We start from the raw sequence: 19,885 nt of genomic DNA on the forward strand, positions 1-19,885 counted from the left end.
AAACAGGTCACATTTTCTCATTTAAGACCACCTATACAAAAAAGAATCAGCTAAATAAGGGAATCAGTACAAGCCGAATGTGTCACTGAAAACTTGTGGGCCAGACACACAAATAGAGGGGGGCGGGGGAAGCGCTACTGTCCAAGTGTAGAAACAAAAAAGTAATATTGGGTTTTCTGTTCTCTGAAACGCACCGTGAAGTGTGGGCGGAGAGAAACACAGAAATCCAGAATTAGCCTAACATCAAATCATTTCGGAAAGAGTTGACACCATGTAAATTCCTCACACGGAAAGTATTCAGAGCAGGAGCCCTCGATTCCTGGGCTGTGATGCCATTCAGGAATCCTTGCAAGGGCTCTGAATTCCAGTATTCACGGGGGAAATGTTCATCTGAGCGGAGCTCCCGGGCCTCCAGAGGTGCTCTCAACGTGACGGCCTGTATCCGAGCATTTACAAAGCGTGCGCTTAATTGGAGATCTGGATGGAGGCTGAACCCCAAATTCAAGAGGGGCCAAGGTACCAAGTTCCATGAAGAAAAACACACACCTCGATAACCGCCTAACCGCAGAGAATTACAGTGGAGGCCAGGGGTGCGTTGGGGATGGGGGGAGAAGGGGTGAGGGGCAGTGGGAAAAAAGCAACCCATTTGTCACGCCGTCCCACTTACAGTACAGGATACAGGCAAAGCCCCCCACCTCCTGCCTCGGGCACCGAAGGCGACCGCTATGGCCACGGTGCAGAGGAAGGCCTTCAGGTCTGCGCCCCTCGATGCCAGGCTGTTAATGATTAAAGAGCAGGGTGGGGGCGGGGAGGCCGCGCGGGCGGGGGCGGAGGGGGCTGGAGATTCACCGCCACCTCCCGCCTCGCCCGCTCGCCGGGCACAGGACGAGTCCGCACCCGTCCCCGGCGGCGCCGGGTGGAGGCGGGGGCCGGGGCTAAGTTTCCCGAGCCCTGGCGGACACGCGCGGGCTCCCCTCGCCTCCTCTCCTTCCAGAGGAACCAGTCCAGACAAGGCGCTGACTTCCACTCCTCCCGTCCACCCCCTCTCGAAGGTACCCAACCCCCGCCCCTTCAGCGCCCCCCCTTTTCCTCGATTCGGGCCCCCCCAATACTCACAGTTGCTCCAGAGGTTCCTCCAGTGAAACGCTTTCTGGCAAGGACGGCGGCCCGGCGGGTCCAAAGCACCTACCATCCCCGCTCGCGTTCCCAGACTCCCTGCCCCGCCGCCGCCGCCGCCGCCACCCCAGCCGCCGCCGCCTCTTCCCCCGCGGCCCACCGGCCGCGGCCGCCCCGAAGCCCCGCCCCCCCATCGCCGGCGCATCATCACTTCCGGTAACCCCGCTGCCGCGGCTCCCGGAGGAGGAACAGAGGGGCGGGGGCGGGGAGCGTGCGTCACGACGTACGCACGTAGGAAGCCGTCGCCAAGGGAGTGCACAGGCCCGGCCACGTGGAGGGCGGGCGGCGGGCGTTGGGCTGAACCATTGGGGCTGGAGGGGGGGCGTGCCGCGGGGAGGGGACGGCGGGAGGCAGGGGGCGGGGTGTGCAGTGGGCTCCGCTGCGGGCGGGCGGGCGGGCGGAGGAGGCGGGGCTGGAGTGTGCGATTCGACGGGCTCGGACGACCGCACACCTGGGTCGGCTCTCCCGGGGGTCCGCTCGTGCTGCGGCCCGGCCGCAGGGCCTGCCAGGCGTGCGCCGCTCTCCGTGGGCTCCCGCGCTGCCTCCTCGCAGCGCGCCGGGCGTCCGGCGCTTCCGAGGGTCGGGGAGGCCGGACCGGCGCGGAGTGAGTGCAGGGGACGGAGACGCGGGCTCCGGCGCGGGGACTGGGGGGCGGGCGGGCTCCTGGGGCCGGCTGGGGTGGGGCGAGGGGTCGGCGTTGCTAGGAGACGCGCCTGTGTGACCCCAGCCTGGCGGGGGCGGCTCCGGGTCGCGCCTCTGGCCTCGGGCACCGGCCCAGGGAGCGGCCCGAGGCCGGGAGGGGGTCCTGCGGGGCCGCGGGGCGCGGGTGTGCAGCCCGCCGGAGGCTGTCCTGAGTCGCCGGGTCACCGAGTGCGAATGGGAGGTTCGCAGCGGCCTTGCCGGGGCGGACGCCCCGCGGGAGCTGACCCGACGCAGCGTGGCGGAGGCCGCCTTCCCAGCGCAGTGAGGGCCGCGGGGCAGCCTCGGTGCGCCTAGGGCTGTGCGCCGCCACCTCATTCGAGGCCCGGAGAAGGTGGAGTAGATCAAAGGGGAAGGTGTCGGCACGCGAGCGCCCCGCAGACCGTGATGGCGGGAGGGGGGAGCGCCTCTGAATCGGGTAAGGTGGTGGCGAGGAGGCGGGCTTCGCGGAGGCCCGAGGGGAGGAAACTGGCCGGAGGGCTTGGGGGGAAGCGGCCGGAAGGGCCCCGAGGAAGGAGCGGCGAGGCGGCCGGCGGCCGGGCCGGGGTCGTGGGCAGAGCGGGCGGGGGAGGAGGAGCGGGGCTCCCTCGTCAGCCTGGGGCCCAGGGTCCGGGCGGTGTGTCCCCGGAGGGTTTGGGGCGGGGCGTGCCGGGGTCTGACAGCGGTTCAGAGCTCGCCGTGGCCGCTGGGTGGGAAGGCGGAGGCCCGGGCCTGCGGGAGAGGGAGGCAGTGTCGCGGTTGCAGTGGAAATGGAGAGTTAACCTCACAGCGCGTTTTGTTGTTTTGTGTGTTTAAAAGAGAACATTTATTTAAAAAGTTACAGAGACAAAAGAAGGGCCCTTGGAGCTTAAGAGAGATCATGGCAAAGGTACCCCTCTCTGGAGGGGTCTTCGGAGAGGGGCGCACAGAGTATTCTGGAAGTAGACTTGCAGGCCTGGACGGGAGGGGAACAGGAGAGGGAGGAGACGGGGTGGGAAACCGGGTTCCCTGTGGCCGCAGTCGGTGGGTAAGCGGACCCGTGCAGGTGAAGATGTTGAGAAGTTGCACTTGCGAGTCAGGGAGAGGCCCAGAGACAGTGACAGGGCGGGCACTGACTGCCAGGTCGCCTGGGCTCCTGCACTCCGGGGACATTTAGAGATTACCCCGAGGAGAAGCCGCAAAGGAAACCCCACACCGACAGGGAGGCCCCTTAATATCCTGGGAAAACGGGGCCCTTCCACCTCCGGCAGCTTCTGCTTCCCTCCCTCCCTGGCGGCGGTGCTTTGGGACTGGTGCCCACGGGCCGGGCCGTGTCCCCACAGCAAGCCCGGCTGCTAGTTTCTGTGTCTCCCCCTCAGGCAGGGGGTGTCCTGCGGGCTCCTAGTGGAGAGCCTTGCCGAAGGGCGCACCTGCGGCTCTAGCTGGGTAGGAACAGTGTTCCTCAGATGCCAGCCACGGACCAGCAGCTTCTGCCAGGCGCTTTGGTCCCTGCTGCCGCCGCCACAACCCAGATGTGGTCAGTCTCCTAACATCAGAACACGCCGCGGCCTGGGCTTCCGTCTTGGGTCTGCTGCCCACCCGGGGAGGAGTGCTCAGGCCGCCGGTGGCCGTGGGAGGCCCTCCTGGAGCAGGAGAGGTTGGCCAGACAGATGTGCCTGCAAACATATTGTTCAGCCACCAAGTGCTTTAAATTATTTTTTAAATTTACTTACTAACATTTAAAAATTGGGCAATTGAGGCCTTGTTTCCCAGCATGTTGTCAGTTTGGCTCAAATAAACATAAAAATTTTAAAAAATAAATAAAAATTGGACATTGCAATCCAGATTTTCCGCTTCATTTGAAAAATGAGATCATGTGGCAGCACCAGCCGGAGGTTCCTACCTGGCGCCAAGGAGCTCTGCTGCTTTCCTGTGGCTCAGGGCCGCGCCGCAGCCTCCCCCCACCTGCCTGACCCCTGTGGACATGGGCTTTTCGAGGTCGGTCGAGAGCTGTGCGGTCCGCATGGAGCCACTAGCTAGCTACCTGCAGCTGTAGTAGTCAAACAGAGTTTAGATCCATTTCCTCGGTGCACTCACCATAGTCCAAGTGCCAAGAGCTGCATGTGGCCAGTGGGTATTTCAGTCATGGAGGTGGAGCTGGACGGTCCTGGGTGCTAATGGTTTCACACTGAAAATGGACCGTCGTCGTTCCCACGTGAAGGAACTTTGTGTAGGAAGGAGCTCAGTGCCTCGAGCTGAGCTGAGCTGAGCTGATTTGATGGCTGAGGGGACTTGGAAACTACCATGACAGGAGGGGCCCTGCCCACGGGGAGGTAGCACCAGATGGTGGGGTCAGCCCGGGCTGGAGGGCCCAGCTGCATCTAATGTTAGGGGCAAAGTATTTTTTCAGTTTCCTAACCCAGTTCCTTAGAAAATAATCAGGAAGGAGGGATCTAAACATTCATTTAAATTTAAGTGTTTCGTTTGTGGGCTTCCCTAATTCCTATGATGAGTTAAAATCCTGAGCAGTTATGAATGAAGGAGTGGGTTTGATCTTTGGCATGGACTTAGTCTTTATCTATCTCCAGCCCACACGCACTTCCAACTCTTAACTTGTGGTAACTGGTTCCCAGCCCCACTGACTGACCCCTTACCTTGTCTTCATCTCAAAATACACAGATAAGGAACCAGCTTGCTTTTTGACTTGAGGTCAGAAGGTTGGTTTTCATTTAGAATTCCTGTCCCGGAGGGGAAAACAGCTGTAAATGTCCCAGATGCAGTAGCTGATTGGTGTCCCCTCACCGGTGCGGTCTGTGTGTTCCCCGCCTGGTATATTTAGAATGAGTGCACTGAGCCCATAAAATCTCCTCTGGGAGAGTTTAAGTCTTCCAGACGTCAGTAGTTTTGTTTTTTTCCCTGTGTTCTGGAGATTCCCATATTACAGGGCCAAACGGATGCCTTTTCCTTCAGGTAAAATTAAAACATGATCTGCCCTCTACTCCCTCATAGCAGTTGTATGAGTTGGGACCTCCGTTGTCACTTGCTTTGTAAAAGATACTGTTCGGAAAGGAGCTGTGGTAGGATTAAGTGGGCCACACAGGCTCATCCTGAGATTTGCAAAACTGGGTGGCATTGTACTTCCCTTTTTTGGATTCCAGTAACCAAAACCTGAACCCTGACAGGAAACAGGTCTGTGGAGTGTATGTGTGTGTAGGGGAGGGAAGAGGGGGGTTGTTGCCTGATTGATGGAGGGGAGAAGGACAGAGAAGTGTGGGGCACAGTTCAGCTTGAAGGCCATTGGATTTGAGTGAGGATGATAGCGATGGGATATGGAAGTACACCAGAATGTAGGGAGTACCTCGGGTCCAGGAAAAAGCGCCCTGAGGATAAACAAGGAGTAAGAGATAAAGGAAGAAAAATAGGAAGGGAAGCCTGATGCTGCCTTTGGTGGTGGCATCTGCATTATATTTTCAGTAGGAATGTGCTCTGTGGCCTGAAGATACACAGTGTCTCCAACAGGGCCAGACGCGCACACGGAAGAACAGTTGTCCTGTTCATACAGGGGTTTGAATGGGCAGAGGGAACCAGCTTTAGGGAAGTCCATTACTACCACAAAGCAGCACAGCTGCCACCAGGCCTCCGCTTCCTCTGCACAGAAAGCTTAGCACAGATAATGCGGCCTCCAGTCCTCCTGTGCAGGCGGCCTTTGCCTTTGTGAACACTCCTGTGCTAAGTGGTTTGCATGGATTATCTAAGGAATGATTCTTGCTACAACTCTGAAGGAGGTTCTGAGGTCGCCCCATCTTGCATTTTAAGAGCGTGAGGCTCCGGAAGACCCCCAGTGTAGCGAAGTCAGGATTCGCTAGTTCATGCTTGCACTGTACTGTCTCTTACGCATGTGGAAAACTCTAAACTACGACGGTCGTACCTACTCTGCTGCCAGGGCCAGCTTGCTTTGGTGTTAGAGCATTTCAGCTCCTTAGAGGTTCTTCAAATGAAACATTTCTGGTTTAGTTTTGACTCCCTCATCATTTGGGTGTGATGAGCCTTTCTCCCCAAAAGGATTGTGTTTTTTTTTTTTTTTTAAAAAGTATGAGAACCCCGTTTTCCTTGTATGTTTGGTTTTAAGTTTCACAGAAACAAAGTAAATCGTTTCGTCCGGTGGATGAACCCTAACGGGCCTTAAATGACCTGAGAGAGGCTTCCCCACCGCCCTGCACCTGACACCGCCCTGCACCTTACACCGCCCTGCACCTTACACCGCCCTGCACCTTACACCGCCCTGCACCTTACACCGCCCTGCACCTTACACCGCCCTGCGTGGAACTGATGGCTCCTCCCCAGGGGACACTGAGCCCACGGCGCGGCTCTCAAAACCGGCGCTGTGGGCGTTAATTCGTATTTCCACGTGCTCCAGGGCCTCCATTGGAAACCTGGCCCGCATAGCACCACCTCATCTAAGATGAGAATGGACGTTCGTGGTGCTGTTCTGTGTGTCATTCATTCTAACAAATGTACACGGCGGGGTAAAAGTAGGTTTACAGTTACGAGCACAGGAAGCGGAGTTTATTCTTGTATTATTTGTTATTATTGTATTATACTCCATACAAACAACAGTAAACCTACTTTTGCCCCATCCTGTGTTTTAAGCTCCAATCATGTGCCTAGCCTAGGAGTGTAATGGATGAAACATAATCCTGATCCCCTTCTCCTATAAAATGTGTGTTTTGTAGGTGGAAAGTGAAAAAGGCCCCATTAAAAGTGAGGGGAGCCGAAGGGTGAGAATCAGCACTGGGCATAGCAGTGGTATGAGTTGGGACCTTCATTTGGCAAAGAGAAAGTCCCAGATGTAAGGAGACAGGGCCAAGGACCCGGACCAGCCACCATTGGTGCACAGGAACACGTAAGACTGACTTCGTCCAGGCAGATTTCATAGCCTTCCCCTTCTGCCCACCCCTCAAAGTCATAAAGTACTTGGGAGAGCAGTTCGGTTACATTCGTCCTGGTGAGGAACAAAATGCACCAGGGGCAGATCCTGAAAGCCAGTCGTTCCGGAACTTGCCTTTCCTGCCCTTTGTCTGTAACACCTTTTCTTCAGTAGAAGGCAGAGCCTCCTGAGAGTTCAGCATTGGGCATTTTGACATTCCCGAGACGAGAGTCGTGCTCTATCAATTTGTCAGGAGAAAGGGAATGTTCATTCTGCTCTTAAATGCCCGTATTCATGCCGCAAGGTCTTCCATCGGTGGGGAAAGGGTGAGTGGGTGACATCTCCCTGGGCCTCCTGTAAGACCAAGGCCTGCATGTGCCACATAAAGGGTGCCCCAGATCCTGGTGGTCCTGAGGGCGAGGGTGTGGTGGGGGGCCGGGGAGCAGGCACACAACAGCCATTCCAAGTGAATGGCTCGGCAGAAGGAACGTGTAGGCTGGGCAGCAGGTGCCTCAACAGCAGCTTCCAATTCCTCTTTCAGGCCCACTGTCACAGTTTTTTGTTTTTTTTTTAAATTTTTTTTTAAAAAATATATTTTATTGATTTTTTACAGAGAGGAAGGGAGAGGGATAGAGAGTTAGAAACATCGATGAGAGAGAAACATCAATCAGCTGCCTCCTGCACACCCCCCACTGGGGACGCGCCCTCAACCAAGGTACATTCCCTTGACCGGAATCGAACCCGGGACCTTTCAGTCCGCAGGCCGACGCTCTATCCACTGAGCCAAACCGGTCTTGGCCTGTCACAGTTTTTACTGTTATTTACCTATTTATTAAACAAGCTTGAATATTTTGTAATACATTTATTTAAAGGAAGCTATAACACTACAAAATGAAATTGCTTTAAATCATGGTTTGGTGGGCAGTGAGAAAATATTTTTATTGTACATCAAGAATCACCTCCCCAGCCGGTCTCTGGGATGCCTGCTGTTGGGGAAGCCTCTCCGACTACAGCCGAGGCCAGTGCAGCAGCAAGCCTCGCCGTCCTCATCGTACCGCACAGGCTGCACCGGCCGTGCTGGTGACTCATCTTAGCTTGGGTCTGCAAGCATGGGGTACAACTTTAAGAAAATAGGCCCCTTTCCAGTCACAGTTTCTTCCATTCACACTTCAGATCTTATTTTTCCTTATTCTGGGATTTGGGATTAAGGAGGTGAAAAGAAGCAGAGTTTAAAGATATATATCTATCTTCTATATATATAAAAGGCTAATTATGCAAAGTGTCCCCTGGGGAGTTTGACCTGAGACTGGGAGTTCAGTCCCTCGCTGTGACGTGTGCTGACCACCAGGGGGTGGTGCGGGACGAAGGAAAGCCCCAATCGGCCCTGATCACCGCCGGCTAGGCCTAGGGATCCTACCCGTTCACTAATTTCATGCAACAGGCCTCTAGTCAATCATAAGAATGAAAGTTACAAAATTTTTACTGTAAAATTATGTAAGAATAGACTTCAGGCAGTTCATACTGCAGTTCAGTTGTGGACCTCTGAACAGTTTCATATTTCTGATGTCCTGCGGGAAATCCTAGCAGACCCCTTTGCATCAGATCAACCCCTGAAACTAGAGAGGAAGGAAAAGGGCAGTTGGTTCTGCATCCGTGAGAGGTCAGCGATGGTTTGAGGAATAAATGTTGGTTTCCAGCCATTAAATCCATAGGAAGGAAGACTCCTAGGGAAGAAATACTTTTTCTAAACAAGTTGCTTCCCAGGAACAGAGACAAATATAAATAAAAAAGATAACTTTTTATATATGGCTGATGATGTTTCTAGAATCACAAGCTTCCATAGCATGAGATATTCGATTATTCAGCAGACATCTGTTGACTAGCAGTTATGCACCTTGCCAGGTGCTGAGCATTCAGCAGTGAATACGATGGATGTGGTTACTGTCCCCATGGATGTTAGAGTCTATGGGGAAGACATACATTGACAGGCCATTTCTTGAGTGATCACTGCTACAAAGTTCAACAAAGAGACCTGATCTGGTGTGTATGGTGAGGCAGAGGGGGAGGGAGAGATCATGCGAGACCTCCCTGTTTTCACGGAGAACTAAAGGATGACTAGGGGTTGGTAAGGTACATGGGGAGGGGTCAGGAGAAAGCCTTCTAGAAATAACGGATAGGTACGTAACCCTCAGATAAGAAAGAACATGAGTTCCCCAAAGAACTGAAAGATTCTAATAAGGAGAGAACAACAGAGGCATATTTTTTTCTTCTGCACGAGTTCTCCATCCATTCCTTTCCTTAATAGTTGAGCCAGTAGGACACCCGAGTCAGTATCCAACTGTCTTAAGAATAAAGCCTGAGGCCTGTTGACCACAGGATGGTGGCCGAGCTCGAGATCACGCCTTGGCTTCGGATGGGTTTCAGTCGCAGGTCATGCAGCGGTGAGACCGTAGGGGCCACACCCTCACGAAACCAGACACAGGCCTGACCCGGTGACGAGTAGGGCCCTCACGCCCACTCCTGTAGCCGCCACGATGATGACCTTTTCCTGTCACCCATTTCCTGGAAGCCACCTTGCCTGTGACTATGGGCTGGGCACCATGTCCTCACCTGTAAACCTGTACTTTCTTTGCTGCAAACTCCTGTTCCTGTTTGGTTGAGCTTTGATGCATGTAGGTAAATGGACCCCTTCGGTCCAGTAACAGAGGTAGGCTTTCTATGTCAGTGATGTTGGAGAGGAGACGTCACTTCCTCCCTTTCAGGATTAGTTCTCCCAATACTTGAACATCCAAGGGTTTTGAAAAGAGGCCTGTTAAAAGAGGCCAATTGTTCTGCTTGTTACCAGCGAGTGCCCTCATTACAGGGCTCCTGTGTCAGATTCTGGTGTATGATCAGTTGCTGAGGTTTTTAGAGGAGAGAAGGAAACCAATTAAATTCAGACTTAGCAGGACGCTGTATGTTAATATGCCAGGCTCTGCCTCCTACAGGTGCCTTAACAGGGAGGTGAGGCAGTCTTCAGCAAACGTTGGTTACAGACTCCCCGCCTCACAGGAACTGACTCTCAGACATTCATGGGAAGCCATGGAATTTTAGGGAGAGCCAGAAACTCAGGAACCTTTCCTTAGCAGGACAACGTCATCATCTCATCTGGGTTTTTGTTAACCATGGGCCACAGAGCATGCTGCTCTTTCTCTCTCGGTTTTATTATTCCTCCTAAGCAATTTCTCTGAAGCATCGTGGGCGTCAGAATTGTGTCGACTGTTACCTCGGTCCGTTAACTTGGGAATTGGGTGAAGTCATGCTTTCAAGCTTTTCATCAAACAGTGAAGCCTTGGTCCAGTCTCGTTCTCAGGAAGTCACCAGGGTCGGGACGAGTAGGACGGGCAGTCGTCGTTGCTGCCCGAGTTCTCTTAGACCCTGGGCTGCAGAACACGGTCTCCCTGCCTGGGTGGGAGCAGCCCCTCCCTGGCCCTGCGCGCTGTCCGCAAAGCCAGGGTCCTGGTGAGGAGGCCCCGTGCCTGGCCACGTGCTTCCTCTGTGATCTGTCGTCCTCTTCTCAGCCTCCCCGTGTTAGAGGCGGGGCAGGGCCCATGCCCTAAGTCTGCCTGATCGGGACCCTCCAGGCGTGGGCCTTCTTTCCTGATGTCAAGTTAATAGCAGAGAAACAGGCTGAAGTTTTTGCCCAAGTAAAAGAAGAAAATACCGAACGCCCAGCAGCAGGAATGTGTACACGGAGTGACTTCAGCCGGTGGACTGAATGGCAGTAGTGAGAACAGATGAACTAGCGCAGTGGTCGGCAAACTGCGGCTCGCGAGCCACATGCGGCTCTTTGGCCCTTGAGTTTTTAGCAAAGGCCAGCTTAGGAGGACCCTAATTAAGTTAATAACAATGTACCTACCTATATAGTTTAAGTTTAAAAATTTTGGCTCTCAGAAGAAATTTCAATCGTTGTACTGTTGATATTTGGCTCTGCTGACTAATGAGTTTGCCGACCACTGGGCTAGAGCTAAAGGAACAGCATGAGGGGCCTCACAGAAATGGGCAAAAAAGCAAGTGACAGGAAGGCAAGGCCTCTCACATACACACGTAGAAACAGTGTTAAACTTGCGAAGCTAGACTATCAGGTCAGCTATAAAGACGGGTGAGACAAACCCTTCAGGCGAGTGTCCGAGGAGAGAAGCAGGGGAATTGGACTTGGAAGAGGGACAGTGAGGGTCTCAGCTATACAGTTTGTCCTTTAGGGCTCATTGTGAATATGTGGCTGTAATTATATTACTCTCTGTATCATTTTGTATATCTGGAATATTTCATGATATTAACAGGAATTTAATTTTTTAAAATAGTTACTTTAGGGAATGCATTTAGGTGGGGTCTTAGCCAGGTTCTCTCCACATAAAACATTGTTGTCGCAGAGTAAAACCCAGCGGGGCCACGGACGTCAGTCATCGCCGAGATTTTAGCTCCCGCGTGCACAGTTCGGGGACGAGGTAGACCAGCAGCACCAGCACCCTTTCCACAAGGTCATGGTGAACTGAGGCAGAACGGAGCCCGCACCCAGTTTGCTCGGCCTTCGTGGTACCCACATTTTCCAAAGTAATGAATTCGTGTCATTTTTGAGATTTCATCTTTTAAAAATCTGGAAGGCCACCTATTAAGCTATCCGGAAATCTGGCATCACTAGGCCCTCTTTCTACCTGGCAGCCACTGGCCAGGCTGAGTTGCGGCCTTCCCCTTTAAGGGGGCGTGTCCTCTCCTTTTGGCCACTGTCCCCCGGCCAGGTTCCCTGCCGGCTGGCCCTGGAAGAATTTGAGTTAGCAACCCCTGCATTAAATTCACTCATTAAAAATGTGCCTGTTGCCCTAACCGGTTTGGCTCGGTGGATAGAGCGTCGGCCTGCGGACTGAAGGGTCCCAGGTTCGATTCCGGTCAAGGGCATGTACTTTGGTTGCAGGCACATCCCCAGTGGGGGGTGTGCAAGAGGCAGCTGATCGATGTTTCTCTCTCATCGATGTTTCTAACTCTCTATCCCTCTCCCTTCCTCTCTGTAGAAAATCAATAAAATATATATAAAAAATGTGCCTGCTCCTTGGCCCCCAGGGCAGCGATGTAATTTACCAGCGTACACACCGAAAGCCTCATCCCGAGTGCTCAGACCGCTTAAAGAATAGTAAATGTGTGTTTTGGTTTGCCGTGTTTGTGAAAATGGCTGTCGTAGGAAACAGCCTGGTGAGCAGCCTCAGCCACGCGGTGATGCGCAGGCCAGCGCCCGCCCGGCAGTGCCACCAAACAGATTGCCTAATTAAAGAGCTTGATTTAGAAAAATGCGCCTCTTCCAGCTGCCTATTCTCAAGTGGGGTTTTCACGCAAATTTTCCCTCTTCTGCTTGGGTGAGTCCGAGGATGACCGCAGCGACAAGACAAGACGTCCTCCGCCTCTACCGCCGAATCTTCAGGCTGGCGAGGAGGTGGCAGGCAGCGTCCGGGCAGGTGGACGACACCGCGCGAGAAAAGCAGTACATCCTACAGGAAGCCAGGACGCTGTTCCAGAAAAACAAGAACGTGAGTAGCCTCAGTCGGAGATCGGAGATCGCAAGAAGGAGAGCAGCTTCCTGTGTGTATTTAGTTTCTGTCCTAAAGTCGAGAGGACAGCAGTCACGGTGGCAGAGCGTGGCGGGCAGCCAGAGGCGCAGGGTGAGCGGCTGCTCCAGCCGGAACCCTCCCTGCACTGGCCCAGGTCCTCAGCAGCCGGCAGGTGAGCTGAGCCCGGCAGGGAGGGTTCCGGCTGGAGCAGCCCCTCACCCTGCGCCTGTTGCGGGCCGCTCCCACAGGAGGGTTCACAGGTTTTTATTTTTGTTTGTGTTTGGTGTTTTAGTTCATAATCTATTCAGAGCCTCCAAGTATAAACCCATTCTGAGGGAAGAGAATAGAATTCAGCACAGGATGCCCTTCATGACTTAGCTTTGCACTCAAACCTCTGGCCAGCAGAGTGAGTTTGCCCTCTGGGATCACAGAAGGGGTTCAGTAGTGCCCCGGGAACCCGTGTAATGGCAGGGCACCCCGACAGACACCAGGGCCAAAAGCCACCTCTGTGGGGCTCCGCTTTAATCATCCCAGGAAACCCTCCGGCATCTTGTGGGGGCTCCTCAGGAAGACCGCCTGGCACAGCGCACGGACGAGGCTGCCGGCTCCTGACCTTGCCGCCTCCGTGTGGATTTCATGAGTCCCATGCTGTTGCAGCTCCTTCATGAAACGCCCTTCCTTTTATCCACTCTGCCCCTGCCTCGGTCTCCTGTCTGCCCTGTCTGCGTCCCACCTGCTGGCAGCTGCCTTGTGGTTCCAGCTCCCGTATGTGAACCCCGCCTTGGCCTTTCACCACCCCCTGCAGGACACCCCAAGTCCAGTGGCCATGTGACCCTCAGCTCCTCCACACTCTGCTCCTGGTGCACACCATGCGTGCCACACCAGCGTACATGTATCCCCAAGGTCCTTAAACTGCCCTGGGAGGAATGGAAATCAAATACTGCAAGTGCTGTTTCTGTTTATTTTATTGCATCGTTTCAGAACGTCTGTTTTGTGTCCATTTATAATGAAATTATTGGTGTATTTAATGAACTTAATACAGTGCCTTCAAGCCGGAGCATCGCTCCCGGGCCTGCCGTGTGAGTGTCAGATTGACAAGCGTCACAGACACTTTGACTCGGTTCACCTTCAGGAAGCCTCCCTCAGTTTCTCGGCTCACCGACCCTGGATGAGCCCGGTCTGCATTCCTAGGCGGCCGTTGATTTTGTGCCTCCGTGCCTTCCGGTAGCTTCACGGTCAGGGTGCCCTCTCCGGCGTAAAGGCAGGGCCCGTGGCCTCCCAACGCCCACCCTGGTGCTGGGCGCCACCGTAGCACGCGCTCTGAGGACGGGCCTGAGGCTGCTGAGACCCTGGGTTTTCAGTCACGGCCACCATCAGCCTGCGCCGGCCTCTGCTCGGATGGGCCAGTGTGCTGGGAGCCGGAGGACGGCGCCCAGTGAGATGTGTTGTGTTGGGGGAGGTCCGTGGGCCTTTCAGTTAACATGTGCTTGTTTTACTGCGTGTAGGAAGAGAAGAGTATCCGGTACTTTCACAATTACTATGCTTAGGAGAGTCCATTTAAAGAAAAGTTTATTTTTTTATTTTTTTAAAACTTTTATTTATTTCAGAGAGGAAGGAGAGGGGGAGCAAGAGAGATAGAAACATCAAGGATGAGAGAGAATCATGGATCGGCTGCCTTCTGCACGCCCCACACTGAGGATCGAGCCCACAACCTGGGCATGTGCCCTTGACTGGAATCGAACCTGGGACCTTTCAGTCTGTAGGCTGACACTCTATCCACTGAGCCAAACCAGCTAGGGCATAAAGAAAAACTTTAATGTTAGTGTAGGTGGTGTGGAGATACAGCAAAATCATGCAGGCAGCCTCTGAAAAATAGCTGTCCAATAGGAATGAATTAAAACTATGCCTATTTTTTTTTTTGTCAGATTGGCAAAAAATATATTTTTTTGGTGTGCTGCAGAATTTTAGTAATTTCTGTGCCATGAGATGAAAAACGTTGAAAATCACTATTTGAATCTAGAGGGAATATCTATGAGAATTAAAAATGCATGAACCTATACCCTTTGACCCATAATTCTTCCTCTAGGAAATTATCTTTTAGATATATTTGCATATGAGCCAAAAAAATCTAGAGGGATCCATAACATTTGTTTATAATGGCAAAGATGGGAGATAACCTAAATGTCCATCAGTAGCAGATTGGTTAAATTATGTTGGAATTTGGTACACCTGTTCAAAAGAATGGAACAGCCCTAGCTGGTTTGGCTCAGTGGATGGAGCGTCAGCCTGTGGACTAATGGTCCCAGGTTCAATTCCAGTCAAGGGCACATGCTGGGTTGTGGGCTCGATCCCCAATAAAGGATATGGAGGAGGCAGCCGATCAGATTCTCATCATTGATGTTTCTATCTCTCTCCCCCTCTCCCTTCCTCTCTGAAATCAATAAAAAAAATATATATATTTTTAAAAAAAGAATGAGGCAGTTTTATATGCATAAATATAGAAGGAGCTTCAGTTTATTAGTGGAAAAAACAAGGTTCAGAACAGAGTGAGCTATCATTTGTGTAAGAAAAAAACCTTGAGTGGATAAAAAAAGCTATTTACACAGTGGAATAGTATGCAGCTGTAAAAAAAGAGGCTCTCTTACCCTTTGTAATAGCATGGATGGACTTGGAGAGCATTATGCTAAGTGAAATAAGCCAGTCAGAGAAAGACAAGTACCTATGAACTCACTCATTTGTAGGATCTAATGGACAAAATAAACTGATGAACAAAATGAAACCAGATGCCAAAACCAGTTTGGCTCAGTGGATGGAGCGTTGGCCTGCGGACTGAAAGGTCCCAGGTTCGATTCCGGTCAAGGGCATGTACCTTGGTTGCGGGCACATCCCCAGTGGGGGGCGTGCAGGAGGCAGCTGATGATGTTTCTCTCTCATCAATGTTTCTAACTATCTCTCTCCCTTCCTCTCTGTAAAAAATCAGTAAAATATATTTTTTAAAAAAATGGAACCAGAAACATGAATACGTGGAACAGACTGGCTGGTGCCCGAGGGGAGGATGGTGGGGGATGACTAGATTAAGAAGGTGAAGGGATTAGCTAAAGAACATATGTGCAGCCCAGCCGGTGTGGCTCAGGTTGAGTATTGATCTTTGAACCAGGTGGTCATGGTTCAATTCCTAGTCAGGGCACATGGCCAGATTGCGAGCTGCATCCCCAGTAGGGAGCCTGCAGGAGGCAGTGGATCAATGATTCTCATCATTGATGTTTCTATCCCTCTCTCCCTCTCCCTTCCTCTCTCAATAAATACCACACAAAAACATATGCATACCCCATGGGCACAGACAATAATTTGGTAAAGGCCAAGGAAAAGAGGGTTCAGGTGGGCAAAGGGGGAATGGTGAAGGGGGACTCCTACAATAATGTCCAATTTTAAAAAATTTAATAAAAGCAAAGAAAAAACCTACATGTATACGTGTATGCTGATATATGCAGAAAATACACTGGGAAGACAAACAAAAATATGCTAGTAATTGTTATCCTTGAGAGGGGGACTGGGGGACAGGGGTAAGAGGGAGACTTCATTTTATAAGTTTAGTCCACAGCAAATTTTATATTAAACTAGAGGCCCAGTGCACGAATTCTTGCACAGGTGGAGTCCCTGGCCTGGCCGGCAATTGGGGCTGATTGGGGCCCATCTCTCCCAGTCCCAATCAGGCTGATTGGGGCCAGGAGGCTGGCCACCCCGAGGGGCTGCTGGGGGCTGGCTGGCCGGCCACGGGGAGGGACCTCAGGAAGTTGGCCAGCCGCGGGAAGTTGACTGTGGGGAGCACACTGACCACCAGGGGGCAGCTCCTGCATTGAGCTTCTTCCCCGTGGTGGTCAGTGTGCATCATAGCTACCTGCTGGTTGTCTGGTCATAAGGGTTGCTTAGGCTTTTATATATATTATATATAGATTGCTTTTGAATTTTTGAATTATCAATATTTAATTTACTGAATGGTAAATCAAAAGAGTTTCAGAAAACGTGTACCTGTATTCTGTGTGGCATTTAGAAAAATGCCCATTTCGTCTTTCACCAGCTCACAGACACAGACCAGATTAAGCAGTGTATAGATGAATGCACAGCTAGGATCGAAATCGGACTGCACTACCAGATCCCATATCCAAGGCCAGTAAGTGTAACCCAGTTAACACGTGGTGGGTACTCATCCTTTGCCGAGTGTTTGTCTAGAAGGCTAGAGCTACTGTAGGTGGCATGTTGGAAACAGCTGTGCTTGCATGCCATCAGCCAATCACGACCAACCAAGACGCCAGAGAAGCCTGTCTCCTGCGTGCACAGCTTTCCCATGTGTGGGAGGGAGAGCCAGCTCGCAGTTACATAGTGTTGTCTTTTGCTTTTCACATTTTTGTGGAAAGATTTTCTTCTTATATTAGACAGGGTTGTTGTTAATAAAAGAATAAAGTTCAAACATTAAAGGCATGCATAAGATAGAAAGTGAAATTTGTCAAAAATGTGCACCCTGTGAAAGTGACCCCTGTAACTAGTGGGTTGACCATATGAAACTACCAATTTTCTACCCTTGACCTACAAAAAACTGCTGGTAATTGTTTCTTGAGAGGAGAACTGGGGGACGGGAAAGAGGGAGACTGTAAGTTTAATCCACAGCAAATTTTATATTAAACTAGAGCCTAGTGCATGAAATGTGTGCACTGGGCACAGGGGGGTAGGGGGTGGGGTGTCCCTCAGCCCAGCCTGCACCCTTTCCAATCCAGGACCCCTCGGGAGATAACAGGCAGTCGGACATCCCTCTTGGAATCTGGGACCGCTGGCTCCTAACTGCTCACCTGCCTGCCTGATCGCCCCAACCACTCTGCCTGCCTGCATGGTGCCCCTAACTGCTCCACTGCCTGCCTGATTGCCCCTAACTGCCTCTACCTACTTGCCTGATCGCCCCTAACTGCTTCCCTGTTTGCATGATTGCCCCTAACTGCCTCTGCCTCGGCCCCCACCATCGTGGCTTTGTCCGGAAGGACGTCTGGATGGATGTCCGGAAGATGTCTGGTCTAATTAGCATATTACCCTTTTATTAGTATAGATAGATAGTTTTTAAATTTTTGAATTACCAATATTTAATTTATATTATATTGGCTGAACCTAATAGTTTGGTAATATATCCTTGTAGTCTTTTCCACACTCATGTACATACATTTTCTTAAACTACACGAGTCCTGGGTGTACTGTTTATTGCCTGCTTACTTTACTTCCTGGCTTCTGGGCATGACTGCCTTTCTCTTTTGGCATGGTTGCCTTGCATCCTTTGGTGAGAATGAACCCTTCCGGTAGATGGTTAGGCTGGTCCCAGTTTGCCACCATGCACACATCTTGGTACCTGCTTTCCCTCACCTTTGCATTTTCATTTTACTGTGTGGTTTGTGGCTTTTCCCTCCATGCAGGCAACATGGTCAACAGCCCAGCTCTGGCATCAGACATACCTGGGTTCAGATTTGCTCCCCCACTTCATGTCTAATCTGAGCAAGTTGTAACTTCTGAGCCTCCATTTTCTCATCAGTAAATGCTGATCTAATGCCCCAAGATGATTGTGAGGATTGATGACTGTAGATGTAGTGCTGAGCAGAGAGCATGGTATTTAGAAAATGCTCAATGAATATAAGCTGCTGCAGTGATTATAATTCTTAATATTATTATTCTTACTCTTCTTACTCAGATTCACCTGCCTCCAATGGGCCTTACCTCACTACGAGGCCGGGGACTTCGAAGCCAGGAGAAACTGAGGAAACTTTCCAAACCAGTATATCTCAAGTCTCACGATGAGGTTTCCTAATCCAGGGAAAGTTTATTTCTCAGACGATGAGCCAACTAGGTCTTCAATGTAAACCAGACGGCAAAACTTTTCTCCTTATTGGGGCAAAAATTCAATTATCTTCTTTAAAGCCTCCCAAATATTGGTACTGACCTCATGATGTGTGCGCACAGTGTGTCAGGGCCTTGCTGTCTGAGGGGATGACACTAATCCTGGCGGTCGCAGACCTCACGGCCTCCCCGAGGGAGGAAGACTGGAGAATGGCAGAGCTGCTCGAGGAAAGTCCTTGCCTGGCCTGTCGGCTGACACTGAGAAGCCACCCAGTGTCTGGGTGTCTCATGGCCGCTCGCAAACCGTCGACCTCCCTCGGAACATTGTGGGCTTTCTTTTGAGTTATAGATTTGCTTACAGGTGGGCTTTCCTCCCGCCGGTGTGGCTGGATTGGGGGTTGCCCTGTGCACCCAAAGGTTGCCGATACCGGGCAGGGCCATGTCTGGGTTATGGGCTCGATCCCCAGTTTTTACTCTCTCGTTGATGTTTCATTCTCTCCCACTCCCTCTCTCTAAAAATAAAAAACCTTTTTTAAAAAAGTGGGCTTTTTGTGTGTGTTTTGTCATCTTTAGACCCTCCCAATTTCCAGACAAACACCCCTTAAAAAGTGCACCATTGGGTTCCTCACAGTTTTCCCTGGAAATGTTGAAACCCATGCCTGGCTCCTCCACGCACATGCCGAGAAGCACTGCCTCTGTTAAAGCATAGGTTACTTCATCTCCAAGCCTGGACTTAGGATGCACTTGGGACTGGAAGGCTCGCTTGAAACTCCTGCTGCATCATTGCAAGTATTTTGCCTTAACATAATTAGAATGCACAAGGGCAAAGCTGGCTTTCAAGTTATGTCTAAACAGAAATGGAACAAGGAGTAAAATGAAGGATTTACACTTCTGTGTGTGCGAGGGCCCACAGAAGCAGCAGTTGATTACCTCCTGTCCACACCTAGATTTGGGATTCCCTCGTCACACGGATCCTCTCATTCACAACGGGCGTTCTTTCCCAGGCTCCTGGGAGCAGGGGTGTTGTTTTCTATGCTCCGGGTAAGTCCTGCAGGGTTTGGCAGTGAAAATGTCTAGAAGTAGAACTATAGAATACAGCATTACCCTGTTTAATACTGCCTGGCGAGTAGCAGCGTGTGCAGGTTTAACAATTGCAGCTCCAGGCCTTTGCGGAAGAGAAACGTCACTGTGCTGGCAGGTGTGTGGGCCATTCAGTGAGGACACCCAGCCTTGCTTGAACTGGGAGGCATGAATCTGCTGACCCACCAGTCACTCCCCTTCCATCTTGTCTCACTGTGGAAGCATCTCCCTGCCTGGAAGTGCTTCTGATGTTTAAGTGCCTCTCATTCAACACGGCCTGTGCGCTCAACCAGCCCATGAAATGTGACCTGTTCTCGGAGGACCAAGTGACCACGGCTTCCTGGCTCCATCGCAGTCTCGGTAACTCAAGGTGACGGTACAGTTTTTGTCTTGCTCTGTTGAGTGTAGAGACCACCTTTCCCACCCAGCCTCCTCCAATATGGAAGTCCACCTAATTGCTAACTGGCCTCGGAGTTTCTTCTGTATGCCAAGAATCTTTCCTAAAAGTGAATTTTATATGCCTACTCTTCTTTGCAAAGATGCATATTCTTTTTTTCATTTTCTCTCCAAGACAATAAGATCTCCATGTTTTGGT

General features: G+C 51.7%; 2 protein-coding genes across 9 annotated transcripts in view; one reads left to right on the forward strand and one right to left on the reverse strand.

Annotated features, from left to right (window-relative positions):
- DCUN1D3 (defective in cullin neddylation 1 domain containing 3) overlaps positions 1 to 1,709 on the reverse strand; it is a 34,371-nt gene extending 32,662 nt beyond the window's left edge. For 3 of the 4 annotated variants that reach the window (XM_008159912.3, XM_028136835.2, XM_028136834.2), the window contains exon 1: positions 1,117 to 1,260. The gene's annotated coding sequence lies outside the window, so the exon portion shown is untranslated. Of the gene's footprint in view, positions 1 to 1,116; positions 1,261 to 1,627 lie in introns of those variants that run through there. The other variant, XM_054714381.1, reaches the window with a different exon arrangement.
- On the forward strand, positions 895 to 18,317 carry LYRM1 (LYR motif containing 1). 5 transcript variants are annotated; one of them, XM_054714385.1, is made up of 4 exons: positions 895 to 1,052; positions 12,153 to 12,318; positions 16,418 to 16,510; positions 18,065 to 18,317. In XM_054714385.1, exons 2-4 carry the CDS (start codon positions 12,160 to 12,162, stop codon positions 18,179 to 18,181), a joined length of 369 nt encoding a protein of 122 aa, XP_054570360.1. In that variant the 5' UTR covers positions 895 to 1,052; positions 12,153 to 12,159; the 3' UTR covers positions 18,182 to 18,317. The 5 variants fall into 5 exon arrangements, with proteins under 5 accessions (XP_054570360.1, XP_008158135.1, XP_027992639.1 ...); XM_008159913.3 differs by lacking the exon at positions 895 to 1,052 and adding an exon at positions 1,721 to 1,780; XM_028136838.2 differs by lacking the exon at positions 895 to 1,052 and adding an exon at positions 2,204 to 2,293.
- Positions 18,318 to 19,885: the final 1,568 nt, after the last annotated feature.

The sequence above is a fragment of the Eptesicus fuscus genome, chromosome 4 (genome assembly GCF_027574615.1).
Source record: "Eptesicus fuscus isolate TK198812 chromosome 4, DD_ASM_mEF_20220401, whole genome shotgun sequence".
Taxonomy (NCBI): domain Eukaryota; kingdom Metazoa; phylum Chordata; class Mammalia; order Chiroptera; family Vespertilionidae; genus Eptesicus; species Eptesicus fuscus.

Bases quoted from the DNA above. Each gene is read 5' to 3' on its own strand.
- LYRM1 (XM_054714385.1), top strand. From the start codon at position 12,160: ATGACCGCAGCGACAAGACAAGACGTCCTCCGCCTCTACCGCCGAATC. The intron at 12,319-16,417 runs GTGAGTAGCCTC...GTCTTTCACCAG, and splicing joins TGTTCCAGAAAAACAAGAAC to CTCACAGACACAGACCAGAT. The intron at 16,511-18,064 runs GTAAGTGTAACC...CTTCTTACTCAG, and splicing joins AGATCCCATATCCAAGGCCA to ATTCACCTGCCTCCAATGGG.